Raw genomic sequence first — 25068 nt, forward strand, 5'->3', positions numbered from 1 at the left:
TGAAATTATTGCCCTGAAAATTTTGGAGATGATAATGTGAAGTGAGCAAAAAATGCTTGGCTGAAACCAAAGCACAGTGAATTTTCTCAGGAGAAGAAATCAGAAAAGGGGCCACAGCTTCATTCGTTAATCTGACTGCACCAAGCCACTTGGTACAGTCACAGCCAAACTGTCTCTTCAGCCTTTTCCTTTTCTCTCCCTTTCCCATCCAGGTAGCTTGTGAAGTTTCACACCCAGAGAAATGGATTGGAGAATGACCAATGAAATTAGTAATGTAATTTGGTGCTTATTGTCACAGAAGAGACAGCATGGTGTTGGCTTCTTCTGTGTCGACAGCAAACAAAATTCAATTACTGTTTGGGTATGATCAATTATTGCCAAACTACCTGCCAAGTCTATTTGCTCTGTTGGCACAAAAAGAGCAATTCCTCCAGAAAGGATGTCAAGTATTCCCGTGGTAAAGAGAGAAGGCAGGAAGAGGAGAAATAGAGCGTTAAGAAAAGGTACTGAGTGACAATAAGACCATTTTAGGCCATGGTTTTGCTATGTATAGCCCCTAAAGTGTGACAAGGAAGGCAGTGTCAGAACAGATCCCAGATGGAACTGAAAAGGCTATCAGCTGTGCTTCACAGGCGCTCCACAGCACCCAGATAAAAAAATGCCTTGCAGCTGGTCAGTTGAAAAATCACTGCAGTGCTCAGCATAAAAATGTCACTGATACTCTATCACTACCACTACAATTTGCATACACAACAAACTTTCTCTGAGCCTTTTCAATTAAACCAGGAAAGATAAGCCAACTGCCTGTAGAAAAAGGCATTCATGTGTACTGATGCTTTTAAGAGTCTGACTATTTCTCTATTCACTATCACAGGGCTACCAGTCTACTCTACTTACCTATGCACAGAATCACAGAATCACAGAATTTTCTAGGTTGGAAGAGACCTCAAGGTCATCGAGTCCAACCTCCAACCTAACGCTAACAGCCCTCCACTAAACCATATCCCTAAGCTCTACATCTAAACGTCTTTTGAAGACTTCCAGGGATGGTGACTCCACCACTTCCCTGGGCAGCCTGTTCCAGTGCCTCACAACCCTTTCAGTGAAGAAGTTCTTCCTAACATCTAACCTAAAACTCCCCTGGCTCAACTTAAGCCCATTCCCCCTCGTCCTGTCACCAGGCACGTGGGAGAACAGGCCAACCCCCACCTCGCTACAGCCTCCCTTGAGGTACCTAAAAAGAGCGATAAGGTCACCCCTGAGCCTCCTCTTCTCCAGGCTGAACAAGCCCAGCTCCCTCAGCCGCTCCTCGTAGGACTTGTTCTCCAGGCCCCTCACCAGCTTCGTCGCCCTTCTCTGCACCCGCTCAAGCACCTCCATGTCCTTCTTGTAGCGAGGGGCCCAAAACTGAACACAGTACTCGAGGTGCGGCCTCACCAGAGCTGAGTACAGGGGGACGATCACCTCCCTAGCCCTGCTGGTCACGCTGTTCCTGATACAAGCCAGGATGCCGTTGGCCTTCTTGGCTACCTGAGCACACTGCTGGCTCATATTCAGCCGACTATCCACCATCACTCCCAGGTCCTTCTCTGCCTGGCAGCTCTCCAACCATTCCTCTCCCAGCCTGTAGCTCTGCTTGGGGTTATTGCGCCCCAGGTGCAGGACCCGGCACTTGGCCTTGTTGAACTTCATGCAAATATCTTTAATCTTTATTTGTTAAATGACATAAAGTAGCAAACATCTAGTAGGGATATAATTATATGTGAATATATTTTAGTAATCTTGCAAGTGGCGATTGCCACGTAGATCCTGCAGATTGAGAGAGTGACTTTGTTACAGGATTGATGAATAAAGATACCAGTGAGAGTACAGACAAAGATGGGAAAATACAGGTACTTGCCTATTTCCCAATTTGAAATCAATGAAGGGTTTTGATTCTGTATTATTTTAAGGTAATAAAGCCTGTAGAACATAAGCTAATCCATACTTTCTCAGGTCATTATATGCAAATGTATTATAGTAGAAGATCCCCAATCTGAGAACTAGTTCTATTGCAGTTGATGCTCATCTGTGTTTTCTGTGTGCTTACCAAGTATGAAAAATTATGCGAAAATTGTAGGCATGTAATCATGCTATATCGTCTGATTTCAACCTGTGACATATAGACTTTAGAAAATGTCAAGGTGTATAAGTTAGAACCCAGAAAAATATTATTTATTGTACTGAAACTCTGCAGAGCATAATGCAAGAAAAAATGAGCTGAAAGCATCATTAAGCAAGTAGTAAATAAAAAGGCAATTTAGCAAGATCAATTATGTAGTAAGTGGAAGTAGACCTACTGTTCCTTTCACTTTCAGTTTCTCACCAGCCCCAAAGTTGTCCTTCCTGTGTTCTTGCTTCTGCCAGGCAATTATTGGAAAGATACTAATGCTGCGAGGCCTGGAACAGGCACGGATGCAGTGATATTAGGGTGGGTGATCTGTAAAGTCCACGTTTTCTTCCACAAGCCAATGACACCTTTCCCATCTTTCTGACTGCAGAAACAGGTTTGACACTCGTGGTGTGGCCATAACAACAGGTTTTGCTTTTCTGATGTAGACTACAGTGTTCAAATGCAAGTTGTGGTGGTTTTACTCATCTGAGCAGCTGAGCTCCACCACAATCACCCTTTCACTCCCCCTGTTCAAAGGGAAAGGGGGAGAAAAGAGCTCAAGGGTTGAGATAAGGAGATCACTCAAAAATTCACTCATGGGCAAAACAGTCTCACCACAGGAAGATTAATATAATTTATTACCTATTACTAAAAAGTTGGAGCAGTGAGAAACTAAAAACACCTTCCTCCCATCCACCCTCTACTACCTCCTCCTCCTGAGCAATGCAGGAGAAGGGGGCTGCAGGCATCCCTCCCATGTTATTCTGTCCTTCCCGAACTGATCTGCTGGGGCTGCCCACAGGCAGGGTTTGTCTCCCACAGCTCCCCAGCATACAACCTCATGGCACTACTTGTATCTTTTGTCAGGTTTTCACAGGTAATGTCATATCCATCACTTTCTTAAACTATGTCCAGTGTTTTTCTACAATCCATTCAGTTACCTTAGACATAGCACTAAAGAATTCAAACACTAGGTATGGAATTACATGTGAACATTACATTGTCTGTATTGTGTTGTATATGTATATTGTATAATGTATTTCTGTTTGCAGAGGATCTCAAACTCCTCTACTGTATGGAGCAGAGAACTCCAGTTTGTATTCCTGTTGTGTGTTTTATTTCCATTAAACTTCTAGGTCAGGCTTTATGTCAGTTAAACAAAAATACAGGATAAACTATAATATAGGAGCTACTGAGCATTTATTCAACTGTACTAAAGTATAACCTCATCCATTGATGCTATTATTATGGTACATGAGTTAATTGCATTTGCAAAAGGTAATAAAGAAAACAAGCTAATGCTTTAACAAAGCAATGACTTTTATGGAAATATGTTTCAGATAATCAGACCCCACTGTAAATCTTTTAAGAGTGAAATAATTCAATTTCCACTGTAGTGCCTTGAAAAAGAAAATGATAATATGCAACAATGTAATGCACTTACCAAAACAGCAGAACATCCATGCTGGGCCAAACAAAATATCTGTAGATATAGAAATTTTAAAATGTAGATATTTTATATAGACTTTAATAGTAGACAAATTATGGTTGCCTTTGCAAAGTAAGTATGAAAACAGCACAAACAAATGACAATTCCTCATTTTCAGCAATTTAAAGCTTAGGGATTTCCTGGATCCAACCTTGTATCTTTGTTTCTGTGTATGTTTATGTCAACAGGCATTGATTAATTTATTTTTTTTCCCATGAACTAACTCTTTAGGGGGTAGGATCAAATACTTTCACTATTGCAGCTTGTGCATAATATGATAATGTCATGTTTACAAACTTCTGCAGAGTCTAAAGGGATCCTGAATCCGGGGGAAAATAATACAGTAAGTTACTGCATATAGTAAGTCATTTTAAAAGAAAAAGGCCTCAGAGTAATACCAACAGTAAAGGGAAATTTTTCAATTGCCTTTTCAGTTCCAAAATGTTTGTTAAATTTTTAGTTGCATAACCGATAACACACAACTTAATCTAACATTTTATGCTGCTTGCACAATGTAAAATAACTATTCATTGTCTTTATTAATTCATCATATGGTGACAGAAGGAAAAAATAGTTCATTTGAAGTTATTTTTAAAACTCCTACAGTAATGGTAGTAATTTCTTCCCTCTCCCCCCCCCCAAAAAAAAAATAAAATACATATATATATATTTTATATATATTATATATGAGTGACTAAATGAAAGATCTTTATCCCAGAGATCATTTGCATTGGAAAAGGCTTCTAAGATCATCAACTCCAACAATTAACCTAGCACTGCCAAGTCTACCACTTAAGTATATCCCTAAGCACTACATATACACAGCTGTTAAATACCTCCAGCAATGATGACTCAGCAACTACTCTGGGCAGCCTGTTCCAACCTGCCTTGCATCTCTTTCAATGAAGAAACTTTTACTAATATGCAACCTAAACCTCCCCTGGTACAACTTGAGGCCATTTCCTCTTGTCCTATCACTTTTTGCTGTGGAGAAGAAACCAACCCCCAACCCACTGCAACCACCTTTGAGGTAGTTGTAGAGACTGATAAGGTCTCCCCTGAGCCTCCTTTTCTCCAGTTGTTTCAGCCACTCCTCATAAAACTTTTCTTTACACCCTTTATACCCAGCTTCATAGCCCTTCTTTGGACATTCTCCAGCACCTCAATGTCCTTCTTGTAATGAGGGACCAAAAACTGAACACAGTATTCCAGGTATGGCCTCACCAGAGCTGAGTACAGAGGGACAATCACTTCTTTAGACCTGCTGGCCATGCTATTCTGATACAAGTCTGGATGCTGTTGGCCTTCTTTGCCACCTGAGCACACTGCTGCCTCATATTCAGCCAGCTATTGACCAATAATCCCACATTCTTTTCAACTTGACAGCTTTCCAGCCACTCATCCCCCAACCTGTAGTGTTGCATAGGGTTGTTGTGCCCCATGTGCAGGACACAGCATATAGCCTTGTTGAAACTCATATGGTTGGCCTTGGCCTCCAGCCTACCTAGATCCCTCTGTAGAGCCTTTGTACCCTCAAGCAGATCAATACTCCTGCCTAATGTGGTGTTGTCTGCAAACTTACTGAGGGTATACTCAATCCCCTCATCCAGATAATTGATAAAGATATTAAAGATAAGTGGCTCCAGTACTGAACCCTGGGAGTGGCACTAATGGTGATGATCTTCCAACTGGATTTAACTCCCTTTACCACAACTTTTGGGGCTCAGTCACACAGCCATTTTTTTTACCCAGTGAAGCATACGCATGTCCAAGCAATGAGTAGCCAGTTCCTCCAGGAGAGTGATGCTGGAAACAGTGTCAAAGCTTTACTAAAGTCTAAGTAGACAACATCCACAACCTTTCCCTCATTCACTACATAGGTCACCTTGTCACAGAAGGAGATAAATACCTTAGAATAAGAAAACAAATAATCTGGGATAACATGGAAAAGAGGAACAAAATTAAGTGAAATAAACAGGAGACACTGAGCCCCTCCATGATGGCAGAGTTATAAAGTGATGGCTTGTGGGTTAAAAGTCATTACATACACCCCCTACATGCATACACACTTGAAGAAATACAGAGAAAGAGAAAGAGAGATGCTGAATATAATACAATAATATTCTTAACATTATTAAGAATACAGATGTAAACATTCAAACATGAAGATATTTACAATGTTATGGTGAGTTTTACTTATTTATACCTCTTGTTTTTTTCTAAAATAATAGAAAAATATTAGAAAGAAAAAAAAAAAAAGTGGGAGGTAAATGTTTAGTTGTAGGATCCTTTCCTGTTTATCGTAAAATAATAACTTTGCAAATAGAGGCAGAAATAATAACTTTGCAAATAGAGGCAGAAGTCTGTGGTGATAAGAAAGATGCTTTCACAATTAGGGCAGCCAAATAGTTCTTGTTAGACTTGTAATAGGTAAGTAGTAATTATCAGGTCCTCTTTACCAATGGTTTGACTTGAAAATTGGATCCGAAGTGCTCAGCTCTCACAACTCTGACAAAGTCGAAGGCAACCCTGCTTTATGTAGAGCTCTAACAAGTCAGGTCCTATCTGGTATCTGGGATGACTTGCTTAGGGAAGAGCTTGAAGTTGTCCTGTGTGCAATAACAAAGCTGGTTAATTGAGGTCCCTGACCTTCCCTCACTCCAACTGTTTGAAACCTCCCCCATAACACATTTTATTACCCACTCAGTTAAGCTTATTCAGCTGTGCGTGTGTATTCATGCTGTGAGCCATACCAATGAAATCATGGGTATTAAATAATAATAACACCTTTTTGGTGGGCATTCAGTTTTATCTCTTTGTTTCTCACCCTGCTCATTTCCATCAGCAAGCTTGCAGTGCAGCTTCACAAACTGCTGAAGGTCGGGGGCTGTGATTGACTGAGTGCGCTGGGGTGGGAGGCAAACCAGTATAATAGTTGAGCCACTGGAGAAACTGCACAGCTTAGAGACACCTCACAGCCCAGCTCTGGCAGGGATGTTATTGACACTGGAGCCAATTAGCCCTGCTGGGCTCCAAGCAGTCAGATGTGGTGCCAGGTTAGCAACTTCTCCTTCACACCCACCAGTGCTAAGGAGACAGTTCAGAACAGTTCAGAGACACCCACACCAACATCCTGCATCACTAGTGCACACAATGCAGGGTTGGCTTTCATGTTTTTCACTCTGCAAGTGAAAGGTTTTTATTTTTTTTTTTTTTATTTTTTTTTTTTTACCCTGCTAGAGCAACTGTGCTGCCAAGCCTGAGCTTGCCATGGAGTCAGTGCAGCTCGGCCATGAGGTGCTCTGCCTGCTACAGACAGAGCCTACTTGGATCCATGCTGGCTCTTACACATCTCCACACCCATGAAATGCTTAATCTGCAACCCTGATAATCCATCCATGGAGAAGTGGAAGCTGAAACTTGGTTAACTTTTTTAAAGCACAAGCACTTAGTAACACTGTAGAGATGGATGCATGGGAGCATGGGAGATTATGGTCAGCCACACTAAAAAAACTGAAATGAAGAAAGAGTTTCAAAAGCAATACAGAAAACAAAACATACCTTCATTTAAAACATGCATGAAGAACATGTTAGGGTTGGTTGTGCTGGCTGAACAGAGAACAAGGGAAACAGATATGAAAAAAAATGTCTAAGCACAAGGACAAACTGTTTAAATTGATGGACTACAGTCAGAGTGACATAAGTCATAATGACAGATAAAAAAGATATTCACCCTGGAGAACAAGTACAAGAGAATGTTTTAAGGCAGAGACATCAGGATTTGTAAATGGGTTATTTCTGATGGGGAAAAAAGTGTAGACCTGTGAGACAGTAGTAACACCCAAGGAGAACGGGACAGAACGATTGGAGATGCTGGCAGTTTCTAAACTGGTTCACTAGAAGTTAGTTAGTTAGAAGCTAGTTAGTTAGAAGCTAGTTAGTTAGTTAGTTAGAAGCTAGTGTGTCTAAATAGCCTTTAAAATTAAAACAGCCCGATTCTGAAGGTAGTGAGCAGTGGACATTCCTACAGATTCTGACTGAACTAGCCAGTATCTGGGACTTCTGCATCTGGCTAGGCCAAGATATCAGTAAGAAAATTTTGAAGCCTTTCTCAGGTTTATATATTTTTGTTCCTAAGCTTCAGTCATGTTTGCATAGAGAAAATTTTATGTGGTCTTAAGAACAGATTCTTCTATCCAATAGGCAGCCAGAACTTCTCTTTCCATTAACTCAGTACAGTATCTACATTTAAGATTTCTATGGTTATAGAAAGTTCATCAAGTATTGTGCCAGATGTTGAAAGTTATGGACTAGTATTTTGAGGAGATACATTATTCTCATGCTTAAGGATCTCTTGAACAAACAAATGAAAAATATGTGGTCAGTGGTACTAGAGGCCATCTTGCTAGTTATTAATGGGATTTTGTTTAAAGCTGTGTGTATCCATGGCCAACAGTATGCAACTCCCTTTGGTAATAATCTGAGATTATTTTTTTCTGTGATATCTGTTTTAAATGTGCTTGAATATAATTTGATATTTTGCTTTGGGGAAAAAAAAAAAAAAAGTTACTGAATGTAAGAATATGATCAAATGGTATTCTTGTCAGAAATAACGAAGTATCATACTAAATACTTCCGAAAGGCCCCATGATACATTCTGCTCCCATGTACATTCACTCTACCATCACAAGCACAAAAAGCCATTACACATGGTGAGTCACTCTATATTTCTATGATCACAGAGAAAATTTTCTACAGATATTCAAAAACCTTCCAAATTACTTATTTCACAGAAGTAGGTCAAAATAAGTAGAGATTGAAGACTAACATTTCTGCAAGTATCTAGCCATTCAGATTTTATCAAGATAATACCAAAGAGAAACATTCTGCATATTAAGAATGGGTTATCTTTTTGTAATAAAGATCTTAACATTGCTATGTGTAAAGCAAAGTCCTTTTCTCTGGTGACCTCTTTTTAAGTGTCTGCTCTTGCTGTCTTCAGTTCCTGTTAACTCATGTTGTACAAGATCAGTATAGGATCTTCTGAGTCAGTGAAAATGTTCGTCAGATCTGCATTAAGGTGAGAGGAAAACAGTGAGAGGAATGAACTTCCTCTGCATGTTGAACCCTCTGCACATTTCTTCCCTGTCTCAAAAGTACACTAATATTGTGCAGCTAGGCGATATCAAAGAGTCTAATAGTCAATCTGCCTTTGGATGGCAGATTGGTATCTATTCTTCATTTCTTGCTTCTCTTAAGAGACTTGATTTTCAGGGGTTTGCTTTTTTGATTGTTCTTTTTCATTTGGTTCATTGGTTGGTTTTTATTGTTTGCTTTTTGTTGTTGTTTGTTTGTTTGTTTGTTTCTGGTGCATGAGATCACAGGAATATATACTGCAGATTTGTGTCTACCTTTAATTTACATTACATTATTCGTTGACTGTTTCATTCCCCATTCACATTTTCTTATAGAGCTAAACCAGTCCACAGTTAGTAAAACCAGTTAATAGTAGATTTTCCTTGAATGCACTCACCTTGGAAAGATGATATTCCTTGCTTCAAATAGATATCACTGCTGGTCAGACACAATCCTCATGTCAGAACAAGAATTTGATGTCCCAGGCAGATCCAGCTGTGGCTGCATCATGTGACTCAGACACAGTACCTACAGAGGAAGATTCCAGTATGAGAGGTTTTATTTATTTATTGTTAACTCTAAGGCATTCAGATAGCTTCATGATCAGTGTTTCATAAAGTACACAGAGACATTTAGAATCAAAAAAGCCAGCAGTTTGTCTTTTGGCAGGTGTGCACTTAACAATGAAAATAAGTTTTGGTTTCAGTACAGTGATACTAAATTTAAATGGAATCACAGTTAAATTAATTACAATTTATTGCAAAAGTGATTAAAATTTTGTTTTTATGTGTTCTTGCATTTATATTTTCACAGTAGTGCTTATGGAAATTTACCTATACAACTCCTGTTACTGCACTGAAAATTTATTCCTTGGTGTATTATCCAGTGGTTTCACTAAATAAATCCTTGAGTTTTATGGGCTTTGGTATTTTTTTTTTTTTCTGCTCTGTATCCATTTTATTTTTGGCTGCTGGGAATTAATGTATAAAAGAAAAACTACATGGACAATACCTCTTTTGTCCTGTAGCATGCTTGGATGTTGAAAGTCTTTTACTGCAGATTTCATTGTTTCAGTGGGTTTAAAAAATAAATAAATAAATAAATAAATAAAATTTAGCATTCCATTGAAGGAAAATCACAAGATACAAGAGACAGAAAGACAGAAATCTGGCTCTCCTAAAAGCTTAAGCAATACACTTTGTTAAGGCCCCTGGTGCCCTCTCCCAGGTTTATTATTGATCTGATAAAGTGGTGAGGATCCATCGGATTCTTGGATGAACTGATCTGGAGCAGCATGTGTGCATGCACACAGGGAATATCGTTTACTCTATTGCTGGGTGCTGGGCAGCATCCCTACTGAGTCTGTGTGTGGCCCATATCCCACAGGCAAGCCTTCGTACATTCTGTGAGAGCTGGCTGTAAAGTTTCAGGCGCAGTCCTTGGATATTACAGCCTTGTGTGGACTGTCTGGTGTTTATTCGAAATAAATAAATAAATAAATAAAATAAAAGTGTACTCAATAAATAATAACATTATACTCAAGAACTCCATTTAATTAGATATGGAATTGAATAAAATCAACATAGCAGCCTCCACAGTATTTGTTTTGTTAATAAATTCCATTTGTTTTATTCTATTCTTCTCATTTTCAGCTTCAGTGTAGTACTGAATGCCTTTTGTTGGGTCTCACTTGTGACCTAACTCATTTAATTTCCTGAATAAGCTACCAAATGAGACACCTCAGGCAGCTCAGAGCTATTTTTACCAGCCTGTCTAGAGATGCACACACACAGAGCACTTCACCAGTTACTTTTCAGTGGCAATTTCAGAGAGTTTTTGTATCCATAAAGGCCATACATGTGATTCAATTTTAAAAAGATTTCAGAGCACTGATCTTGTTATGACCATCAAGACGCAGGCAAGCATCTGTTGTAACTACACCTTAAACTGACTCTGCTTCCTTTGTAACTCTCACCAGTTTTTTTTCTCGTGACATCTCTTTGGATCTCTGGGAAGGGACTCCTCTGCCAGGAGTAACAATGCCATGACTGACATGCTCCTGACAGTGGGGAGGATCTCCCCTGTGGTGAGGGGGCTTATAGCCACCTTTACCCTTTCACTTTTTCTTCCCTGCCTACACATCTGCCAGCAAGTTTCCCTCAGACTGCATCCCCACGCTGAACAAAGCAGGGAAGCAGCCAGGCCAGGCCTGCATTTGCTTGTGGCCTTTTCTCTCTCTTGTCTCTGCTCTGAACTCTCAGCCACCTCGATGTATTTCAACACTAGAAGTCTCATTTACATGCATGTTTCACAGCAGCTCAACATCACCCTTGCATTTCTCCAGTTTCCAGTGCTGAAACTGAATGTGTTTGCTTAAGGAGCAGAGAGCAAGCATTTCCAACAAGGTTATCGTTCTCCACACAGGTCCTGGTGCTCCTTGTTAGAGACAGGCAGACAATAACGCACTCTCTGGTTCCCCGTCTCACACAAATGCATGTCTCTTGGTACTGTCACATGCCATTTGAAGCAGTGAATTTTCTCCATGGTTCTCTTGAAAAAAAATATTTTCACTGATTTGTTTTATCTTATTTATCTTATTTTTACTTATTTGTTTTAATTAAAACTAAATTGTTTTATCTGGCACGTTTTTAGAGATTTTCTCATTTAAGGCTTACCTATATGTGGAACTCCTGTCCTGTGTTATCATTTCTGACTGTTTTATAATAAATGGACAGCATATTACCAAATTCATCCTTCAGGACAGTGTCTCCATTTTCTTTAAATCCCACTCAGTGCAGCCTGGATAATAAAATCAGCTTATATTGCTATACAGTGCATAACTATAACATTTATTAATCCCAAATATTAATTTTACTATTATAACACTAGATATCAGCATCCTAAGCAATTACACCTGAATTTTTAAACTATTATTTTTCCAGACAACATAATTATTCACAGGTTATTACATAGTACAGAGGATTTGTCTTTGTCAAATACATTTTTATTTGCTAGCTTTAACCACTGTCAGTAGATCTGATCGCTACCATGCAGAAGAATAGAAAAAAGTAGATAAGTGAATGAATTTCCTTTTCATCCTGAGCTTGAAAATTCTTCAGGCAAAGCTATTCAAAGTACAGATAAATTAAAACATAATTTGCTCTTTTCTTTCACTTCCACATTAATGCCTGTGTTCTTTGTTTAGCCCCTATTATTCATATAATGGCAAGTTCTAGGTCACTGCATATAGGCAGATGATATTCAGCAACTGATCTTAGTGGGGTTTAATTGGTTGTCTGTGAAAATTGTATGTTTCTTGAATAAAGAACAAAATACATTCCTACCAGTGAATCCTTGTTTTCCAGAAAAGCAGCTATGAGGGTGAATTTCAAAAAACACAATGATCAGTCGTGTTGTTTCTAATTTAATTTTTCTTTAGATTTAACTCAATTTTTAATAAAATTTATGGAAATAGCTGCCATGGACCTCAGGGATGAATGCATACAATCTCTATTGCTTTACTTGGAACTTGTTTGTCAGATTTTTTTTTTCAGGTGTTTAGATTCTCTACTATGATATGATCTCTTGAAAACTCCAGTCTAAAGCTGGTATAACAAAACAAAACCAAAAAGGTCTATACAAAGCACAGGGGTAATTTAATTGCAAAAAGCCAGCATAAGCATATTTATCTTTCCTGACTCCATATTCTGGAATGCCTCTGGAAGAGATAGTATCTCGATAGGATAGACTTTTTTTGATGGCAGGGCAGCACAGGAATAATAATAATAATAATAATAATAATAATAATAATAATAACAACAACAACAACAATAACAATAATAACAATAATAATAATAACAACAACAACAATAATAAAACAATATTAAACAATAATAATAAATAATAATTAATTTCCCCACATTCTTTTTTGTTTGTTTGTTTTTGATTTATGTTTAACCAAACATTAGGCATTTTAACCAACTTTATTTATAAATGTCTCATCATTATCACAGAATCACAGAATTTCTAAGTTGGAAGAGACCTCAAGATCATCGAGTCCAACCTCTGACCTAACACTAACAGTCCCCACTAAACCATATCCCTAAGCTCTACATCTAAATGTCTTTTAAAGACTTCCAGGGATGGTGACTCCACCACTTCCCTGGGCAGCCTGTTCCAATGTCTAACAACCCTTTCGGTAAAGAAGTTCTTCCTAAGATCCAACCCAAAACTACCCTGGCGCCACTTAAGCCCATTCCCCCTCGTCCTGTCACCAGGCACGTGGGAGAACAGACCAACCCCCACCTCGCTACAGCCTCCTTTAAGGCATCCGTAAAGAGCAGTAAGGTCGCCCCTGAGCCTCCTTTTCTCCAGGCTGAACAAGCCCAGCTCCCTCAGCCACTCCTTGTAGGACTTGTTCTCCAGGCCCCTCACCAGCTTCGTCGCCCTTCTCTGGACTTTTTTTTTTTTTTTTTAAATTTTGGCCCCTGGGCAGGCGCTGGGCTGCGGGGGGTTAGTGGGGACAACGTGAGCGAGGGGTCTAAATGAACTCTGAAAAGCTGCAGGCTCGATACGAAAGAAATTTAAAAGTTATAAAAAATACTGACAGTCTCAGAAAACAACTCAGGTACTTGGGAAGGAGGAGGAGGAGGAAGGCAGAGCTGGCTGGGAGGGCGGGGAGGAAGGGCCCCAGGGAGAGGTGACGAGGTTGGGGGAGAGCAGCTCTGGGGCAAAGCCATCTCGTGCCCGCCCCGAGCAGAGGCACTGCGGTGGTGCGAGGATGCTCTGGGGAGGCTCGGTGCCTCCCGGGGATGCTGAGGAGGAAGAGGGGCGGGTGGTTCAGCCAGCAGTAAGGCAACAGAGGTGAAAGGCGGCTCTGTGCAAGAGCGTTAGCAAGAGGAAGGTGCAGAGCTGTTCCTTGCAGCCCACGGCACAGGACAGGGCGAGACACCAGCCTCCCCCCCGTCCCGCCTGGAGGAAGGAGAAGAAGAAGAAAGGAGCGAGAGGGAGGGCGACAAAGGCACGAGAAGAAAAAAAAAAAATCCTGAAAGGGTTTAGAGGGCTGGACCCACCGCAGGAGGAAGCCCTCCGGCCCTCTTCAATGAGGCTTAGCAGCGGGGTCACCCCGGGCTGGTCTAGGACAGGCTCCCACTCCCGGCAGCCCCCCTAGGGGCGCGGGGAGGCGGGCTGGGCGAAGAAGCGGAGGTGCTGGTGCGGCGCCTGCTCGGGGCGGTGCTGCGCGGTGTCTGGGTTAGTCCCGGCGCGCCGGTGGTGGTGCAGGCAGGGCTGTGGGGTACCCGAGGGCAGCCCGGCGTTGCTCGAGGTGGGGGTGTCTTAAATAGGAGCCGGCGGCAGCAGTCTGTGCAGTGAGTGGCGGCAGGGCTCTGCCCGGGCGCAGAGAGGCGGGGCGCGCGGGGCTCAGTTCTGCTCCTCGTCCCGCAGCTCGGAGGGCAGGAACTTGTACTGCTGCTGCCGAATCATGGCCAGCTTCTTGCGCGCCTCCTCCAGCTCACGCTCCTTGTGCAGCATCTCCTCCTGGGCGGCGATGATCTGTGCGATCCCCCCCACCGTCTTCTCCTTCACCACCACCGTCTCGCCGTGGTCCTGGAAGGCGGCTGCCTTCTGCACTGCCTTCACCAGGTTGTCCGACACTCTCTTCACCGCGTTCCCGGCCGCCTGGAGCCTCTTCATGGCCTCCGAGTCGTGGTCAGCCTTCACCTTGCAGGCCACCAGGAGCTGCGCCGTGGAGGCAGCCACCTGCTTGGCGGACGAGATGAGCTTCTCCTCGCTGGCGTGGCCCTGCACCGCCGCGTTGGCGGCTTCGCACAGGTTGTTGGTGGCCGCAGCCAGCATGCGTGTGGCTGAAATCAGTCCCTGGGACCACTGCCCGTCATCCACCGCGTTGGCTGGGATGGCTCCCACCTTTCCTTGGGCCACCAACTCCCGCTGGGCAGCCGAGGCTGCCTTCACCAGGGCGCTGGTAGCTGCTGCGATGGATTTGGCAGCTTCCAGGATCTGCTCCTCGAGGTCCAGGCTCTCATCTGCTTGCTTGGGCTTGGCCCTCGGCTTCAGCTGCTCCAGCTTCTTGGCCGCAGCCTCGATGGCAGCTGCTGACCCCAGCAGCTCGTTCTTGGCGATGACTGTGGGATCTTCTGGGTCAACCCACTCCGTCCCTTTCATGGCCTCGGCTGCCTGGATGAGCTCGGTGACAGAGCTGGCCACCTGCTTGGAGTACCCGGCCAGCTTCTGCTTCAGCTCGTGGGTTGGCTTCTGCAGGATCACCAGCACGTGCTCCAGCAGCTCCAAGTATCCATCGGCATACTCCCTGCCGAAGCTAGGGAGTCAATTTTATAGCTAAATTGACTCCTTCATTTCAGTTGAAGTACATTTCTTGCCACCTCTTCTATTGAGAGCTGCAGGTCCTTACCCTGTATATCATCAGCAGCAGAAACCATTCTCTCATTCTATATCCAGGATTTCCTTAAGACCTGCAGCCTGAGTGACAGATCTAAGAGACAGCCTGTCCTAACCATTTACAAAGATAAAACCCTTATGTTTTGATTGGATTTTTTATTCTGTATAAGATAGTTTTCCCTACTAATAACCATAGAGATGCTGCTACAAAGATTTTCTTTCTACTCTGTCAAATATTAACCATTACACATCTCTTCATCTATTTTCTCTCTCTGTTCTCCTTTTGTACTGTGTTAAATATATCTCCCTTCATTGTCACCAGTCTGTATCCAGTCTTGCCTGTAATTTTTTCCTTCACTGGACCACAATCGCATTTACGTCACACACCTGGGCAAATTTTCAAGAGAAATCTCTGTGTTTATCTTGATGCTCCCCTTTTTTGCTTGAGAGGAGTTACATGTACAAAACCGTATTTGCCTTTGCCCTCTTTTAGTAAATCTTATTTATTTATTTATTTTTAATCCAATTGCCTGAAAAAAAAAAAAAAAAAAAAAAAAAAAAGAGAGAGAGAGAGAGAAAGAGAGAGGAAAAAAAAATAACAGCAAAAGTCAGGCAACAGATATGGTAGCAAGACTGGTAGTAGTACTGACGTGCACGGTCTTATTCGGGTGTTTGTAGCTATCTGATGTTTCATCCTTTGCATTTAGAATACTGATTCTTTGCAGAAGAGACCTTCTGATATTTTTTATTAGCTTCCAACAGTGCCATGCTAGCTTGTGAGCAGAACTGATGCTAATATAGATAATAACAATAACAGCATCAACAACTTGCTCTGGGAAATAATCGTGCACAGAATGCTCCTATGATTGAAGAACTGCAAAAATAAACTTTTTGCTCTCTTTTCCTTTACAGTTAACACTGTTCTGTCCCCAGTTTGCACTATATGTACCACAAAATTAGCTAAGGTGTTGGTCTAGCACTTACATATTGGTAACAATCACACTATGAAACTACTATGAGTTACACACATTTTTCAGGCTGTCTCATCTACATCCCATTGATCTTATGTACAGTAATGAGACATTGCAACCAGTCACGTGTGTCACACTGAATGATGAGCTGGAGAGTCTGCACTACAGGGAAGTCCAGCACAAAGAATAAATAGCTCCAGCAGATCAGTAAGCCACAAGCAATAATCAATGAGCTCTTCCAGTGTACATGTATGTTTGCAATTATTTCAAATGACTCTCCAAGGTAATGTGAAATGTGTCAATCATCACATAACAAGCTGCAAGCATTTCGGTGAAGTGCTTCTTTACAGTGCTACTACTGACTTATTTCTTTGCAATTGGTGCAACTGACTGTGAATAAAATAATAAAAATGGGAGAAATCTGTGGTCTTAGGTTGCTTTCCAGGATAGTTAAATACAAGATGGGAAGAAGGCACTAGATTCACAAGATGGACTAAAACCATAAAAACCTAAGGAAAACCTGGTAACTGTAGTACCAAGATGCCTTAAACAGACAGAGATTTAGAAATATAGATGTCACTTTTCTTTAGTAAATATAATGAGCATTTTACCACCAAAAGCAAAACAAGATAAAAAAACTTTAAATTTAAGCAAAATTCATTTTCTTTTTTAATGCTAATTTTAACCAGGAACACAGCCTTCAAGAAACTACACCTATTTTATGCTTAACCTACACCAAAGCACACAATTAACAAGATAGTCAGGATATTTAAGGGCACGATCTCACTTTCAGTGAGACTGACAACATACATTTTTTTCTATGCCCAACTTCAGTTTCTTTTTTCAGTCTAATGAGGTAAGAGAAATATAAATCAAGGTGTGGGTATTCTTCCAAAAACTCACATTCTCACAAAGTGTCTTATGTCTCCATTGCATGGTAAAAGGTTACCTCTGAGCAATTCCCTTGCATTTATTAAGGACAGTCTATCAAGAAAACTCATTACAGTATACACAGTGTGTTTTAAGTAGAATTTAGAAATCTTAATCCAAATGAGACATCTGTAAGAACACTGATTAACTTAGGAATGTGTAAGTGTCCATGAGTCCATGCAGAATTCATGATCTAGATACCTTGATATCGAAAGTGTCCATAAAGGTTTCATCATATATAGGTTGGATCTACATGCACAGTGCCAATATTTGCTGGTCAAATCTGTTTATGATCAATGACCAAGAATACAGAGGGTACAGTTCACTTAAACTGTTTTAGGCATTAACATTAGGATGAGATCTATTATGTCATAGAAGAATTCACTTCACTGACCATCCACTGTATGCTCACATACAGAGTAAAGTATGCTTACATACTTTGCTCTGACGACTCAGACTCCTATAGGTCCACATTTTTATTAGGAAACTTAATTTGATGCCTGTTGCATGTGCCCTAATTCACCTTCTTGGAGTGGTTAATCAGTTTTGAGTGTCTCACTTGTACTTTCGGTGTTTTTTAGTTCAGCATCAGACCTACATTCCTCAGGTGAGTAATCTAGTAAGCACAGTCTGAAACCATCTATGCTACCTGGACAGCAACGAGCAGACTGCTGAGGATAGAAATTTGTGTTGGGTCATGTTAATTCCAAGGTATAATTAGTGTGCATAAGTAGAGAAAACCGTTTCACATTCTGAAGTTTTCTCAAATTTAGGAAAAGAATTTTTTGATGGATTAGTACAGTGCTTCCTTACCATGATGACAGATGTGAATACCCTCTGAATCACTGCATTTGTTCTAGATAACCACATATTTCATGCTCATTTGTGACATCCATACCCAAAGCATGGCATCAAGGAATGGTAACACTGAAGCTAATACTTGTTCTGGATTTTGGTGCTGAAAACTCAGAGCTCAATATTTTGTGATGGGAGGGCTCATCTACTACAAACAACCTTAGTCATGATCAGGGTTATGGAACAGATGAAATTGTCTGAGAGAGCAGAAAAGCCCTCATGTGAAACTAACATAAGGCAGTACACTTTTTGAACCTATTAGGAACAAAAAAAATTGTGATGCCATGTGCCGATATGCTTATAAATATATGTTATATCTGTGTAGAATTATCTTTATTTTGAAAGCATTTATTCAATAAAACTGTTCTCATTACAGTGTGCCCACTTTCTCTATATAGATTGCCATAGTTGTAGTACTGTCTGGTATATTATTTTGAAACTACAGATGCTCTAATGGCAAAAATAGTTTTTTGGGACACCAGAAAGCTGATACAAAGTCAGACCTAACAGGATACATTTCATTTTTTTAAAATGATGATGTCTCCTGTGAAGATTTCAGGAATTCCAATGTTTTTGGTTTTTATTTTTTGTTCATATTGGAACAATCAAGAGATAGTGGGTCAGATACTACAACAGTAAAGTAAACAGCACATATCTTATTACTGGGAGAACAAATATTGTGTAGGATTTACATTCACACTTTCAGAGACAGCTTTTGCCTGAGGGAACTCTCAATTACTCAAGCTGTATTAGCTTCAAGGATCTAAAATGAAAGCTAGAGATGGGACTAGCATGAGAAAGTATGCACCACTTCTTCCTGTACCCAATGATGGTAGTGTGGTAATAGTAGCAAGACTGTTGAAAATAAGCACTTGCTTTGCACCACTATTTAGTTTACTATGTGATTACTAAATATGGGGGACAGATGCATTTACATTTACAACTGGCTTGCATCAGCACAAAGCACTGCCAACAGATTATTCTGACTAGGAAAATAACTCCATCTTTATCACTCACCTCCTAGAATTTAGTTTTGCATTTAGAGAAATGGGAAATAATCTGTTCATGCTCACTTTTCAAAAAATGAATCAAACATATTGGAAAATACAAAATACGTTGTTCTCAAAAGTAATACAGCATATTTCATCTGCTATTTTAGGATCAGATCATTGCCCCTAGGGAATTAGTGCTTACAGAGGGGAGTCTAAATATCATTTCCCAGGGATACTTCTGCTCTGAGAGTGATACTTTCTCCTGTGCAACTGAAATAAAAATTCCAGTGGAAAAAGGATGTCACACAGGAAGCCTCTTCATTACTCATCATAAATGTCAAAGATTCCTGTTAAGCTACAGGGGACCAGAACACTGGGAAGAAAAAAAAAAAAAAAAAAAAAAAAAAAAAAAAAAAAAGACTTGAGGGGGAGGGGGAGGCGGGCAGGGCATGGAAGGGCAGGGCAAGGCAGGGCAAAGCAAGGTGAGGCAAGGCAGGGAAAGGCAAAGAAAGGGAAATGGAAAGGACAGGCAAGGCAAGGCATGATGTAACAGGCGAGGAGAAATAAAATGAGGCTGAAGAAGTAGAATATTGACTATAAAGGTGCAATGATTTGAGAGGAAGTGAAAATTAATAACTAGCTAGATATTCCTCATTATAGCAAACTTGCAGGTGTCTTCCATCTACTATAAAATTCCTGAGAATAATGTCTAGTGATAGCATGTGCTTATTGAGTTGCCCCACCACATAAGATTATCAGACTAAAACAGACAAACTTCTGACTGGCACAGGAAACTGGCTAATAAAGGAAGAATGTCATTAATCACAAGCAAAATACTCTTCAGCAGAGTGATTTTTGAAATCATTCATTTTAGTGAAAGTACTGAAAGCTTTAGATTGAAAGCCTGTCAAAACACAGTCTTGTAAGATCTGTGAATCTCACAAAAAGGTTGTCTACAAAAAATATGGAGGGGGAAAGGTAGAGGTGAAGGGGAGTTAACTAGATTTGTGCCTTCTTTCATTGGGATTTCATTCTTTCTGTGGGATACTCAATAAATCTTCATGTTTATTAATTTCATGAGAATGGTCTGCATTAAGTAATTCGGTCTTCTCTCTTTTTATCAGAGGAGATGTTGATGCTCATGTCTCAGATCCTTGCCATTTGTTGTCACAACCAGAACATCTATTTTCTGACTGGATTTTTCACCTTTTGTTTAAATCACTTAATAATCGGATATATATTGTCTCTGGCATGGAGGTGGTCTGGGTGATCCCTGTCATTAGTTTTCAACTGAAAGAAACAAATCAAGTAGAGAGCAATGTAATAGGCTCCCTGACAGCTACAGTCTTATTTCAGCAGCTCATATCCTTTGCATTTTACTCACAAGGTCCTATTTGAATTCATTAGTGAACAGCCATGCATTCAAGTACAGTTTGTTGTCTAAGGCATATAATTTCTTTAAGTTCCTACTGAGATCATTTTCTATTTTGGTAGACCACAGAGGGTATAACCTCCAGATAGGAAGCTTGCCTTAGGAATGACATTGTGCTTATACCTACAGGAAACAAACTTTTCTCTGAATTGAATAGCAGGGTTACAGTCCCAGTTTTCATTACTAAATATTGACCATTAATGCTTAAAAAATGCTATTTTCTATGTATCTTCTCATTGTATGCAAAGATCCAGCCACAAAATAATTATGTCCTTCATTAATCATTTTCAAGAAAACTCAGCAACAACAGACAAGAAACATTTGAAAAATTTTATTTTATTAAAAAACTGAATTTAGTTCAGACCAGAAAGACCTGGGTGATATACAGATTCAGATGTTTAACATCCTGAATCCTACAGTAAATTTAACATTTTATATGTACCTGGGATATATATGAATATGAGACTCTTGGATCATTCAGTCCAGTAATATACTACTGAAGGCAATAATGTCATGACATATACTATAGTAATCTAAATACAGCATGATATTTTTGCATCCCTTAGGGATGCAGATTCCAGGGGTTATTCTACATTTGCCCATTAGGAAGTTATCCTGGAAAGATAAATTGTAGATTCTCTGTCCTCTGCTCAGAGGTCACTCAAAACTGACTCACTGATGTCCTACAGCTAACCCCTCTTCCACTATATGAAAAGCTAGCTCACTTTGTTTCGATTCTGCCAAGGGAGTGAGCCTACATGTGTTCATGGACTGTGAGTAAGTCAGTGAGTGAGTAAGTGAGTGAGTGACTCCTTGTATACATGGGATGATAAAAGCCAAGTTACCTTCTGCGGAAGGAGAGCAAGTTATCTCATGTTTACCACTGGTAAGGAGTGGGTTGTTAGCACTGTAAAGATATCCATGATATAACAGTAAAGATATCCAAGATATAACTCATTAACTGAGGATGATTCAAAGTAGCTTATCTTGAATTTATTTAAAATATTTTTACTAATCTGACCTTTTGAATTTACAGACTTGTTTCAGATTTGGGTCCTTTTCAGTTGGGTTAAGCACAATGGAATCATCAAATCGTAGAATATCATGAGTTGGAAGGGAGACAGGGAGGATGATTAAGTCCAACTTCTGACTCCGCGCAGAGCAAACTAAGAGTTAAACAATATATTTAAGAGCATTGTCCAAACACTTTTTTGAATGCTGACAGGATTGGAGCAATGACCACTTCCCTGGGAACCTTGTTCTGGTGCTTGGCCACCCTTTCAATGAAGAACTTTTTCCTAATATCCAATTTGAACTACCCCTGAAAAATTTTAAGCCATTTCTCCTTGCATCCTAGAACTAGTAAAAAGAGATCAGCACCTGTCTCTCCACTCCACATCACAAAGAAGCTGTGGACAGCGATGAGGTTAACCCCCAGTCTCCTCTAATCTGAATAAATCAAGTATCCACAGCTGTTCCTCATAAGTCATGCCCTCTAGTCCTTTCACCATCTTTGTTGCCCTGCTTTGGACATATTCAGTATTTTTATATTGTGGGTCCCAAAGCTGCACACAGAGCTCAAGATGAGAACTCAGTGCTGAGTATAGTGGGACAATCACTTATTTCAATCAGTTAGCTAAAGTGTGCTTAATGCACCCCAGGTATGGCTGGCCCTTTTGATCCCCATGGTACATCATTGACTCAGATTAAATTTAGGATCAGCGATCTGGTATCTACCTTAAAGTGGTGGATTGTGTTACTTTATAGGGATTTTTTTTTCTTTTTTTTTTTTTTTTCTTTTTTTTTCTTTTTTTCCAGAAACCAGCTCTCTGATGGTTAGACATTTGTTTTCAAATTTCCACTTAAATTTATTCATGATGAGTTATCCTTGTTTGTTCTTTGGCTAACATTTCCCTTCAGATTAAGTAATGTTTATTCCCCAGTGCATTTACAGATAGCAGTCTTGTCCTTTCACATCTTCTGTTTTACTAAACAAGATGAAACTCATTTAGTCTCCCCTTGTGTACTAGATTTCCTTCTCTGATAGAGCTAGTAGCTATTCTTTGCATCTGCATTCCAAATTCATCTGCCTTGGACATGTATACAAAGTGTATGTTATTCCTGGTGAAAGTTCAATATGGTCTTTTAAGAAGGAATTATGAGCCCTATACGTGGTAGAATATCCTTCCTAAAGCAACTTCAGATAGACTGTTTCAGAACCACACTATTAGTAGTTCATAAAATTCTTGTGACTTTTTAATATACCTAGGTGATTGTCTCCCTGTGTTGCTTCTGCTGACTGATCTCACAGCTAAATGCAAAAAGTCATAATTTTATTTTTTCTTCATGAATTTCAATTAATTTCTACTAGCTCAAGAATATCTAACTTTTCTCATACAATAATCCACTCCTTCTATATTGACAGTGTCCTTGAATTTGTGTCATTGTCAAATGTCAGTAATGCAAATCAGTTTTGACGTCAATATTTTGAGCTGAGAAATGAACTACTCACATTTCCTCACTTTATGCCCTCTTTTCATCGCAAACCACTATTTTTTTGTCTTTAACTAGTTTCATATTAATTCAGCAATTTTTCTACCAACCACCATAATCTCATATTTAACTGCTTTTCTACAACACTGCATGAACTTTTTTTTTATATATCCTACAAGAACAGGTATTGCATTAAAATAAATAATAATAATAATAATAAAAAGATAAGCTTGGCACTCCTACCCTGGAAATCTAATTCCTTTTATCCTATTTTCTGTTCATGCAGGTGCTTCAGTAAATTCATCCTTCAATTCCTCCTGTTCTGTAGTCCAGTACACTATGACATCAAACTAATGGAGCCATGATCATCACAGGCGTATCTGGTGATAATAAGATTTATTATTATTGTTATTGTTGTTGTTGTTGTTGTTGTTATTATTATTATTATTATTATTGAAGACATAATTTCTATTTTCTCCCCGTTTTATAAGTGATAAGAAACTGAATTGGGTCTTCCTTAGCTTAGCAAGAATACCATACTAAATGTCTCAAAAATGTTGAAGTTCATTTTTTACCTGAAGAGGCTCCACTGTTGACATTTTAACAAAGATTTTGTGTCAGACAAGTGTGTGTAAAGTACTAGAGCTAAATAGATGTTAACTAAACTCCAAACAGTTAAGTCAATATGACTTTTACTTTCTCAGTCATGCAAGACTCTTCTGTCTTGTAATTACCAAGATAACTCAAAAACTTACAAGATCTGAATATATAAAAAGAAGATGTCCAATTTAGTGCACCTAAATAAATAAATAAATAAATAAATAAGTTTATTTTTCATATCACCAGAAGTAATAAATTTGAATAACAAATTATGAGATAATATTACATATTAACAACAACAACAAAAAATAAATAAAATAAAATAAAAAAAATAACCTCCATCATACATGCCATGATCAGGCAACACTGAAAAATTGCATCCAAATAATACAAGATTTGTTAGATCTTTTAAACTATGAAGAGGCATTCAGGTTAACAAAGATACTTTGAGTTCATTATTTACATGAGGTTTATAATTGAAAAGAACTTTGATGGCCTGACTTTTTATCTAACAGATACCAGATTTTGCAATCAAAATCAAACTCATACAAGTCCCCGTCATCAGTGTTTTTAAGGATAAAATGAAAACACAAGTCAAGCAATCACTCCATGTAAAGAAAGATGTAGAAGAGCCTAGGGAAAAAAAAAAAAAAAAAAAAAAAAAGAGAGAGAGAGAGAGAGAAAGAGAGAATCTGAGTTTTATATTTTAACTGACTGGTCATATTAAACATGAACTTAGTGTATATGTTGAAAGGTGTAGTAAGATTACTACTAGACACAGAAGAGGTGATTTTAGAGAGTTTTGAAAGTATAGACTGAGTTTATGCTGTGCTACAATTCAAAGAAATGAAGTCACTATTTGCCTGGTATAGAAAAGCCTCTGATGGAGTAACTGCCACCAGACCATCATTTCTTTTGTCATCTGAACCACACAGACTATGTCAAGATATAATGGCCCTATCATCCTCTTCATTTAATTTGGTTTACATCAAGACAATAAAGCAAAAATTTCCAGCGCTAACTTGCTCAGCACAGTCCATTCAGCTATATGTGGAGGCTGCTTATTGCCTGTACTTTTATATTACTTTTATATTAATATCATATTATTATATTATAAATTAAAATTTATATTTTATATTTTATATTACTACTTTTATATTACTGGCATAGATAATACAAATAGGAATGAAATCATAGAATCATGGAATCATAGAATCATAGAATCATAGAACAGTTTGGGTTGGAAGGGACCTTAAAGATCATTTAATTCTAACCCCCCTGCTATGGGCAGGGACACAAAGCCCTATCCAGACTGGCCTTGAACCCTTCCAGGGATGGGACATCCACAGCTTCTCTGGGCAGCCTCACATTGCCTCACCACCCTCTGAGTGAAGAATTTCCTCCTAAGATCTCATTTAATCTCCTCTTTTTTAGTTTAAAGCCATTACCCTTTATCACTACACTCCCTGACACAGAGTCCCTCCCCAGCTTTCCTGCAGGCCTCCGTTATGTACCAGAAGGCCACTATAAGGTCTCCCCAAAGCCTTCTCCAGGCTGAACAACCCCGACTCTCTCAACCTGTCTTCATAGGAGAGGTGCTCCAG

The 25068-nt window shown here is 39.6% G+C and overlaps 1 protein-coding gene across 1 annotated transcript; it reads right to left on the reverse strand.

The window, feature by feature from the left end:
* Nucleotides 1–6100: 6100 nt before the first annotated feature.
* On the reverse strand, nucleotides 6101–15106 carry LOC311222155 (talin-1-like). The gene is made up of 3 exons (XM_084306291.1): nucleotides 13850–15106; nucleotides 9175–9305; nucleotides 6101–6250 (listed from the first exon to the last, which is right to left on the reverse strand). Exon 1 carries the CDS (start codon nucleotides 14955–14957, stop codon nucleotides 14196–14198), a length of 762 nt encoding a protein of 253 aa, XP_084162417.1. The 5' UTR covers nucleotides 14958–15106; the 3' UTR covers nucleotides 6101–6250; nucleotides 9175–9305; nucleotides 13850–14195.
* Between the last annotated feature and the right edge of the window lie 9962 nt (nucleotides 15107–25068).

Source organism: Netta rufina (genome assembly GCF_964035555.1).
Source record: "Netta rufina genome assembly, chromosome: 1".
Taxonomy (NCBI): domain Eukaryota; kingdom Metazoa; phylum Chordata; class Aves; order Anseriformes; family Anatidae; genus Netta; species Netta rufina.

Coding starts and splice junctions, on each gene's coding strand:
- LOC311222155 (XM_084306291.1), bottom strand. CDS start 14,957: ATGAAAGGGACGGAGTGGGTTGACCCAGAAGATCCCACAGTCATCGCC.